The sequence below is a fragment of the Sinocyclocheilus rhinocerous genome, unplaced genomic scaffold (genome assembly GCF_001515625.1).
Source record: "Sinocyclocheilus rhinocerous isolate Xijiao unplaced genomic scaffold, SAMN03320098_v1.1 scaffold4431, whole genome shotgun sequence".
In the NCBI taxonomy this organism is placed as follows: domain Eukaryota; kingdom Metazoa; phylum Chordata; class Actinopteri; order Cypriniformes; family Cyprinidae; genus Sinocyclocheilus; species Sinocyclocheilus rhinocerous.
The window spans coordinates 104,780-115,659 of NW_015647021.1; the positions used below are offsets into that span (position 1 = coordinate 104,780).

At 35.4% G+C, this 10,880-nt stretch overlaps 1 protein-coding gene across 1 annotated transcript in view; it reads left to right on the top strand.

Moving 5' to 3' along the window:
- LOC107708291 (protein unc-13 homolog C-like) overlaps positions 1-8,348 on the top strand; it is a gene marked incomplete at its 5' end in the record, with an annotated part of 108,681 nt that extends 100,333 nt beyond the window's left edge. Inside the window, 4 exons of the mRNA XM_016512479.1 lie at positions 2,831-2,918; positions 3,355-3,368; positions 4,160-4,319; positions 7,270-8,348. Of these exons, the coding sequence (XP_016367965.1) occupies positions 2,831-2,918; positions 3,355-3,368; positions 4,160-4,319; positions 7,270-7,555 (548 nt within the window). The remainder of the gene's footprint in view (positions 1-2,830; positions 2,919-3,354; positions 3,369-4,159; positions 4,320-7,269) is intronic.
- Positions 8,349-10,880: the final 2,532 nt, after the last annotated feature.

The following is a 10,880-nucleotide window of genomic DNA, read 5'->3' on the forward strand; positions in this document are numbered from 1 at the left end:
TGTGTGTGTGTGTGTGTGTGTGTGTGTGTGTGTGTGTGTGTGTGCTTATTTCGCCTCGATTTAAATGATGTGTTCATCAGAAGTCTAAGTCTGTCTATGCAGGAATATCAACACAATTTAATAAGCACTTCCATAGTTTGCTGTGACCTCTGACTCCTTCAGACAAGTTCTGGAAGTAATCAAGGGAACATCTCCTGCAGCTCGTTCTTTCTGGACTCACTTTAAATTCCCTCCAGAGACTGCTTTATTTTCTTTGTCTGTGAAAATGTGTCCTGTGGGTCTGAGAGATGGACGAGAGCCTGTCACTGAATGATTCTGGACTGGAGTTTTTCAGTCTGATCGTCTACAGAGGAGAGGAGAGATTGTTTTTGATTTTAGTGGTCATATCAAGCATTTTTTTTATTACTATTACTTTGGTTTTCTCCTTGAGTCCTGAAAGTCTAAGAAGATCAATGCAAATTTGATTCTTCATGATATGAACCCTTTTAAAAAAAACTTAATGTCAAAATTATGCATAAGTTTATGCAATAAAATTTTAGTGATTACAACATTTTTCAGACTTTATCATTTGTAGCATTATTGTAAACTTTTTTTTTTATCTAAAATTGCTTATTTCATATATTTCTGTGCTTTTTTGTACTTATTGTATGACGTATCTGTGAGAAGTGGGAAATGTATTCATAGAATAGAATAAATAAACTATTATATAAAAAGTTATTTTTATTATACATATAACAATATATGCATATTGCACGCTGCATATTGTATAATATATTGAATATAATTGAGTATAATAATAATAATAATATTATTATTATTATTTTGTGTTTGTATGTATGCTTATTACTAGTTAGCAATGCTTTTCCTAGCAGATAATGTTCTAAATTGAATTTACCATCTTGGTGTTACGGGGTTGACAAGACGTGAGACATGCGGATCCATGTGCAAGCTTTATTAAAGCAGAGAGGTCAGAAACACAGGCAGGGTCAGAAACCGAGAAAACAGACAAGGCAAGACTAGGCTAAGGCAGGGTAAACTAACGAGGGCTCTGTAGTGTAGCTATCAAATGATAAGCGCTAAACAATACTCGGCACCGGGAAGGGATCCGAGTGAGTGTTAAATAGTGAGTGAGTGATATGAAACAGCTGTGTGCAATCAGTGCTGTGTGCAATCAGTGCAATGAATGATGGGATATGTAGTCTGGGGTGATATGCAACAGTGTGTAGTGCGAGAGTCAATGAAAATGGAAAGGGTGACCTCTGATGGCTAGCAGACGGAAGTTCATGGACAGGATACGTAACACTCGGTTTATTCTTTATTGTTATACTTTAATAAATATTGTTGGTTACTAGTTAATATCAATTATATAGTGATTTATTGGTGCATTGGTAAAGTGATAAAGCAAATGTAGGCTATTTATATAATATATATGATAATATAACAATTTTAAATAAATTAAATAGGATTGATTAATATTATTATCTTTTTTGTATTTGTTATTATAATAGTTAGCAATTATTTTCCTTGCAGACAATTTTCTAAAGTTCATTTACCACCTGTTGATTTACTAATAATTTAATATTTATCATTAATTGCAATTGCAACAGTTTGATTAGTGTTCATTAGCATTATTGTTTAAGTTTGTTTGCATTTCCAGCCTGGAAAATAAATCTTCAGTTAGTTTGGCTAAATGTGGCCTTGACAGTTTCCCTGTTTGTTGCAAACCTTGAAGGCCAAATGCAAAGATACAAAACACAGCGTTCACTCCTCCATTATTCTCCCGTTCAGAGCGATCTGTCTGGATCTACTCCAGAGAGGACTGAGTTTAATATTTCCAAAAATATAGTCTAAACCAACAACCATCTCGAAATCCATTAGACTAGAGATATGGGATTGTGAATTCTGGGGTTTGACAGTCTACAGCTATTAAAGATGAATCGAGGGGAAATTAATCTCTCTTAGGATAGATTATATTGACTTTTCGTAAAGATAGCAATGACTCATTTTAATCTTTTTTTTTTTCAAAACAGCCTTAAAGCATCTGCAGCTCTCCAACTTTCTCTCTAATAAAGTTAAGCAACTTGATTAGCTTTATTGACTAACTAAATGCTAGTTAACACCAGTTTTGTATTTTTGAGCTTTTCTTATGTGTAGTATAAGTTGGTTTATATTGTTGTATCAGAAAGAAGTAGTATATACAGAAGTGAGAAATACAAGGTGTGTGTGTGTGTGTGTGTGTGTGTGTGTGCGCGTGCGTGCGTGTGTGTGTGTGTGTGTGTGTGTGTGTGCGTTCTATTTTGTATATGTTTTGTTCATATTTATATTTATGTAGCAGTTCTTATATTTTTTTTAAAGTAGGTTATAAATTATTATCATTTTGTTTATATGTATGTTTTCTTTCTTTTTGTAACATTGTGTGTGTGTGTGTGTGTTCATATATGCTGGTTATACTTTTTTTTTAAATTATTATTATTATTAGCATGTGTTTTGTGTGTGTGTGTGTGTGTGTCTGATTATCTGTCTATCTATCTATCTATCTAGATTTTTTTTGTGTGTGAACAGATTTTATATATCTTGGCTATAAATTATTATCATTTTTTATTATTTGTGTGTGTGTGTGTTTATATGTTGGTTTATTTGTCTTGGCAGATAATGTTCTAAAACATAATTAATCACAACAGTCTCATATGTCAAGCTGAAGCACATTTCATTAATCACTCTATCTATGGATTTATTGTGTATTTATTTAGTGTAGTGTGTGTTCAGTGTGTAATGCATGCTCTTATCTGACATACTGTATGATGTTCATGTGTCTCAAAACTGATTCCAGGTCAGTCCACGTCTGGATCCACCGGGGAGGTCGCCATCTACACACACAGACACACACGGCGCTTAATTCATGATTTAGATACTCTCAAGTCTAAATTACTCAAATTAGCATGTTTCTCTTTGCCACAGACACTGTATTCTTTTAATCAGTTAGTGTAATTTCACTGATAAAGCGTTTGCTGCTGCTGTAATTAGCAGAATGAAAGTTTCCTCTCGCTGTAATGGCTCTCATCTGGCCGCTTTATCAAGAGCTCAGGATCTGTTAATGAGCTCCGTCTCTACAGGAGACACGAAACCTAGACTGCAGAGAGACACCTGCACAACAAACCCAATTAATGACCACAAACACTGCTTCATAACATACCAATGCATGAAAAATCCTTCAAAAAAATAATACATAAAAATTAAACTGCACTTTCTCATCAAAATAAATGAATTTATGCCTTTGAGGAAAGCCACAAAACAAACATTATAATATTCCTAATTAACTTCCTTCATGATTTATTGTTGTTAATAAATTTGTAGGCCGTTTACTGCTGGTGAGAACCTTGGTGCATTAATTGAAAATTAAAAGATCATATTTGCTTCATCCAATCAGCCGTAATTATGTTTTATAATACAGCATGTGATCTAGTTTACTACACTGTAAAAAAATACTTTTTGAAGTTGTAAATAAAACATAATTCGAGTTCATTTTATAAGAAAACACTGTTCCAGTCTTTATTATGGAAGCTTGTTGCTGCAAAGAAATAAAAAATATAAAGGTAATTGTGACTTTTTATATCACAATTCTGACTTTTTTTCTTTTACAATTTGGAGTTTATATCTCGCAATTCTAACATTTTTCTGACAATTCGGATTTTGTATCACAATTATGACTTTTTTCAGAATTGTGAATTATATACTCAGAAGTCAGAATTCAGAGTTTATAACTTGCAAAAAATGTGAAATATAAACATACAAATTCAGAAATGTGAGGAAAAAGTCTGAATTGTGAGATATAAACTCAGAAAAAAAAGTTGCTATTGCTTCTTAAATGTTTTTTATTCTGTGGCAGAAATGGGCTTCAAAAATTCTACATTTCACGTTTAATTCAGTGTCTTGCTATTTTTTTTTATTTACTAGCAATTTATAAGTGCAAATAATTTCAAAGTAAATCCTATACCATTTTTTGTCCTTTTTTCCCCCCCAGTGTAAGCAGGTCTGAATATCTTCCTCGTGCCTGATCATGTGACTCTGTAGTGATAGCATGCGATCTAGAAGTCATATAAATAAACATGACTCTCTTGTATTTGCTGATCTAACTCGAGAGCATCCTCTTCCTCTGCAGTTGTGGGTGTGAACAATATCAACTGGCAGACGAACGCCATGTTTCGGCCTTTCGTGGAGGTCAACGCCATCGGCCCGCACCTGGCTGACAAGAAACGCAAGTTTAGCACCAAAACCAAGAACAACAACTGGTCTCCAAAATTCAACGAAACATTCCAGTAGTGAGTATTCATTTCATATACGGAACCTGTCTATAGTTTATATTCATAACAGTTGTTGTGTACTTGAAGATATAAAAAGTACCACATTTATGGAGATGGAACCATGCAATGCCATGTTTTTTTTTGGGATATGTACTAAAATATGGTGCGAAAAGCACTGTCCATGTCTGCATTTATTTAATCAAAAAATACAGTAAAATGCAGTAAAAATGTAAAATATTATTATAATTTAAAATAACTGTTTTCTCTATGAATATATGTTCAACTGTAATTTATTCCTGTGATCAAAGCTGTATTTTCAGCATCATTACTCCAGTCTTCAGTGTCACATGATCTTCAGAAATCATTCTAATATGCTGATTTGCTGCTCAAGAAACATTTCTGATTATTATCAGTGTTGAAAACAGTCGTGCTGCCCAATATTTTTGCAGAAACCATCATGAATAAAAAAGAAAAGAACCGAATTTATTTGAAACGGAAATCTTTTGTAACATAATAAATGTCTTTACTGTCACTTTCGATGAATTTAATGCGTCCTCGCCGAGTAAAAGTAAATTTGAATGGTAACGTATGTCAAGGTGTCACAGTATCATCACTGATACCATCACAGAATTGATTTATATGAGTTGGATGTGAATCCCACAGGATTATATATTACTGAAAAAAATTACTAGTAAATAGATAAAGAGTGGTGATTCGATAACATGATCACTATTATTCCCTCTGTAACCTATTTCTCTCAGTCATCGTACTCTCATTTCAAAAGTTTTACAGAAAGAAATGAATCATACGTTTGAAAGATCAATGTAAAACTCAGTAGCCTAATAAAATATATTTTATTTTATATCTTGAGCTCATGGAGCAGCCGAAGTTTTCACACTTTATCTCCTATTATTGGATCCTTTTGCTCGTGAAATAAATGAATCATGTCTTACTGTAAATAGAGCATTCGACATCAGCGACCTGGCTTTGCACAGCGGCGTTGACTGATTGCCTTTAAGCTGCACAAATGCACTTGAACAAGAGCACAGAAACCAAGCGTCCACGTGAAGATTTACTCCTGACAGTTTCATTTTAGGCTTGTGAAGGAAAAGATAATTGAGAAAGGCTTTCCAGAACAGCTGACTCAACAAAAAGACCAGCATTTGGTGTTTCAATGGCGTTCAAAGCCAGCGAGTAAAATGTGATGGAAAACTCAATGCCACACTGAATTAACCTCTCTCTTAGAGTGCACGTAAAATAGCATGAACTCAAAGCCCACCTTTGGATATTAAGGGCCTTTTAGCTTAATGGAGTCTTGTGCCGTTTTTGCGTGGAATCATAAAAGAGCTCCTGTACTCCATCAATGCAATTTCTGTGTCGGATAAACATTAAGCTGACTGGGTTACAGAAACGCTGCTTTACAAACACATCTGATATAAAGACATGCCTGTGGACAAACATCTTTGTGTATGTTGTGCTGGCTGATATGACCGTCGTCTCAGACTTTCTGAATGCAGAAAGCATGAATGCATCATCATGCAAAGGTTATGCTCTATTCACCGCCAGCCATGCAGTTGAATGTGAACTAGCAAAAGTGGTCAATAATAGGGCAGTTGGCACGATAAAATGCGTAATATTCAGTCAGCTTTACGTACAATAAAATACAGTAGCTTTTGAGGCTGATTTGACTGGAGTCGTCTTCATCTCTTGTAAAACATAAAAGTACCACTCATGTGTTAAAACGCTTGGACATCCATGAGGAGAGACATTCTGGAGGGTCGCAATGTAAAGCTCACATTTATGTTAATTCCTATGTACAAATATGTGCATTATTTGAACTTTTAAATGTATAAATCATACTTTTAGTGATTGTGGCCTTTTGGTCTCTTTCTTCTAAAACCTTTCTGGTGTCATTATGCATATTATGCAAAAGCTATTGAGTTTAACAACTTAACATGGTGATGACAGTAGTTGAAATGTTGGATTAATATATGGGTAAAACTTTACATAAGTTCTCATATATTAACATTAGTTAATGCATTAACTAGCATGAACTAACAATGAGCAATATATTTTGTTTCTTAACCTTTCTTAATGTTAGCTAAAAACACTAACAAGTTAAAATAAGGTTTCATTTGTTAACTACTGTTAGTTAACTACATGTGTTAACATGAACTAATAATGAATAATACTTATCTGGAATTTAATAATCTTAATGTTCATTTACTAATGCATTTTTAAGTTCAAAAGTGTGTGTGTGTGTGTGTGTGTGTGTGTGTGTGTGTGTGTGTGTGTGTGTATATTAGGTAATGCACTGTGAACTAAATATTACAAACAATGAACAATTGTATTATTACTAACATTAACAAAGATTAATACATGTTAATAATATATTTTTACATGACTAATACATGATTAATACACATTTTACAGTGGGAGGTAAACGCTTAACATAAAACTTTGCGCATTGCGTTCATATTCTGGGCTCTTCTGCAGAGTTTGATCTTGTAATATCACTGTCTTAATGCATAAGCCATGTTAAAGGGGTAGTTCACCCAAAAATGGGAATTACACCATGATTTACCTCAAGCCTCTTCTTTCAGATGAAAACACTGAAGTCCTAAAAAGTGCATCCATCCATCATAAAAAAGTACTCCACATGGCTCCGGGGTTAATAAAGCCTTCTGAAGCGATGCGTTTGTGTAAGAAAAATATCCATATTTAAAACTTTATAAACCGTAATAACTGTCGTAAGCGCGTTCCAGCGGATGACGTCGGCATAGCGTACATTTTAATGTTTACTTGGGCTTAATATCTTGCTCCATAGAGTGCATTGTGGGCAGTTTTGTTTGTTTTTACAAACCAAAGGATTAGTTGAATTGCAATGAGTGTTAAACCTGGAACGTTAATCAAAAAGTCAAATTTAATGCAAAATTAACATAAATGTTGTTGTGCCTTCTCCATCCAGCGTGCTGAGTAATGAACACGGCCCAGAGGCCTACGAGCTTCACATCTCCGTGAAGGACTACTGCTTCGCCCGAGAGGACCGAATCATCGGCATGACAGTCCTGCAGCTCAGAGAACTGGCCGAGAAGGGCAGCCTGAACGCCTGCTATCCGCTCGCCAGGAGCGTAAACATGGACGAAACCGGCCTGACCATCTTGAGAATACTCTCGCAAAGGACCAACGACGAAGTGGCCAAAGAGTTCGTACGTCTCAAATCAGACACGCGGTCGGCCGAGGAAGTGTCGTAGAGAAGCGCGGTTGTGTTTGTTTTCGTGCATGTGTGTAAAACATCTGTTGGAATGTTCATTTTAAACTACAAGTACGTACAAAAGTGTTTACCTACCGTATGCTCTCTATCAAATATTATATTCTACGAAGTTATGTTCAAGAGACAGTTTTGTATGACGATTAGTCTTTTTGAACAGATACCGTATTTGTTCAGATAAAGTGCCAAACCTGATGAGTTTAAAAAAATACAAAAAAAACTATAGTCTAAATACAAATACATATGAATTATTGGTGAAGTTGGTATCTTTCTAAATTTGCTCGATTATTTTGTCCGGTGTGTATCATCCCTTTTTAAGTGTGTAGCGGTTTTGTTTGTCTTCATTCTTGCACCGTTTTTGTTCGTTTCGTTTTTTTCGCGTTTTTAACACACGGCACTGGTGGTGCATGTCTCGTTTTCTTGGTGACGTCTCTCTCCCATGTGTTCGCAGTGACTGTGGGCATCCGCTCGGACCCGCCCCCCTCCAACGTTTTGTATTCGAGTCCACTTTAAAAAGAGACCATTTTTTAAAATGGCGATGACTGCTACGAATCTCTTCATAAGTGTTTGTAATTTTATAGTCGTTGACAACAATGAAAACCACCTCGAGTGCTGCCAGTCCAGGCAGGAGGGGTGGGATACTCTTTTCGTTTGTTTTTCGTAGGTTTAGTGGCTTTACGTTTCCTTTTTTACCATAGGCTTTCAGCCTTTCTGAATTATCACTGTGAACATGGGCTGTGAAAGGCAAGCTTACATCACATTTGTTGACTGTTTGATATCATCTTTTTATTTTTTCAAACAACTTTGATTCTAAAAAAAAAAAAAAAAAAAGAAAAACTGCCAAAGTTATATGAAAATGTTCTTACAAAAGCAATCCATGATCTGTATGGAAATCAGTATATACTATGTACACGTGCTAAATACTGTACATTATGTTTCTAGTATTGCTGAATCAGTTCTGATCGTCGATGGGCCGGTTTTGACTTTATTTCGGGATGATTTCTGTGGAGTTGTTTTATCTGGTATGAGCGTGGTAAATGTTGCTTTACAGAAGAGTCACATCGATCGCCGTCATCTCATTTATTTTTGTTTACAGAGGAAAAAGTTTAACATTTGGTATTTATGCAACATTTCTATGTATTGCACTGATGGCAAATTGTATGTCATGTAAATATATTTAGTGAGAAATTGTAATGAAGGTCTCGTTTGCATTTTTAAGGAAAGCAACTTTTATAAACTCTCTATCAGCATTGAACGACGGTTTATCTTTAAACTTTCAGGCCACACAGAGGAAGTCAAAGGGTTAATTTCACAAATGCATGGCCAGGTCATCCCAAACTTAAAATACGAAATTGCATCGACATTATTTTCATGACAATTAAACACATTGACTGCCCTCCAAATTCTACATTTTTATCAACAATACAGGCAAACTACACATACATGCATTATATTATACTGTGTATATCTCAGAGTTACTTTGCCTTTATTGATGGTTTAAATGGTTAAACCATGGTTCAAGGAGATACATAGATACAGATCACTTACGAAAATTAACCAAGGTTTTACTACAAATAAAACCATAGTTAAACCATGGTAACCATAAGTTAACCATGGTTTTGCTGTAGTAACCATAGTTTAACCGTGGTATTTGTAGTAAAACTGTGGTTATTGAAATGGTAATTAATACACCAAAAAAAAGACATAGCTACTACACTATAATTAAACCGTGGTTAAATTTCATGAGGGATATGCAACTCGATGACAGTATTTGCTGTTGGCTTTGAAACAGCGACGGGTCTCCTCACAGTATGTGGTAACAGGCTCTGGATGTGACTGGCACACATAAGATGACAGCACATTTTGAGACGGGAGCGTTTCACAGTTCTTAAGAAGTCTTTGAAATGCTGCTGGTGAACAGGAAGCTGTTCACAGATCCAGAATGGCGCTCTGAGAGACAGGTCACATGACGTCTTTGTGCCGTTTTGCACGCTAGCGGAGAGCAGGAGAGAAATACGTCACACAACAGATGGTAAGACCACAGATACATACATAGATTCTGCATTGACGACTATTAGCAAGTTATTGACAATCGACGCCATATTGGAAAGGTCAAACTGACAGATGTGGCGCACTACAGACAGCGGCTGTTCCAAACATTTGGTGCGTCACTAACATCAGACAATTCGGCTTAATGCAGATTGGATACCGTTAAAGAGAAAATTGGTAAAATGTTATTGTACTACACTCTAAAAAATGCTGGGTTGTTTTAACCCAATTTTGGGTCAAATATGGACTAACCCAAATGTTGGGTTACATTTTTATATTAACTTTTTAACCCAACATTTGGGTTAGTCCATATTTGACCCAAAATTGGGTCGAAACAACCCAGCATTTTTTAAAGTGTACATGACATTATTAAGGTGCAACATAATTGTTTTGCTGTTCTGATTGGCAGTCATACTATAGCTTCCATCATTTAATCAAGAATGCCAATTGTGCTGGACCACAAAACCAGTCATAAGGGTCAATTTTTTTAAATAAATAAGCTCTCCATTGATGTATGGTTTGTTAGGATAGGACCATATTTGGCCAAAAAGATACAACTATTTGAAAATCTGGAATCTGAAGGTGCAATCGAAATATTGAGAAAATCGCCTTCAAAGTTGTCCAAATGAAGTTCTTAGCAATGCATATTACTAATCAAAAATTAAGTTTTGATATATTTACGGTAGGAAATGTACAAAATATCTTCATGGAACATGATCTTTACTTAATATCCTAATGGTATTTTGCATAAAAGAAAAATCTATAATTTTGATCAATACAATGTATTGTTGGCTATTGCTACAAATATACCCCAGCGACTTAAGACTGCTTTTGTGCTCCAGGGTCACATTTGTGCAGAATAATATAATTCATAACTCAATTAAAATTCCTTCATATTAACACAGTACATTGGGAAATGTTTACTTTTCTTGCGTACCTGTTCAGTTTTATTGAGAGAAACCTCTAGGACAGACCTGTGTGTTTCTGCAATACTGATTGTATAGAACTCCTCGTTCAGAGCTCAATGAATTATTGAGTCAGTATACCATATTCAATGCATTTACACGCAGCCATTTGACTGCAGCCTCGGATGCATGGGAGGCAGTTGCTATAGAAACGCTGTATCTCAGCCTCCGAGTGCTGTGGGTGATGCTCTTCATGTCTTTGACCATAAAAACTGACATCTTAAAAACCGTAATCACCAAACCAGCACTCAGCCAATATTTCAGTTCCCGTGGGTCTATAGTGAAGCTCTGACC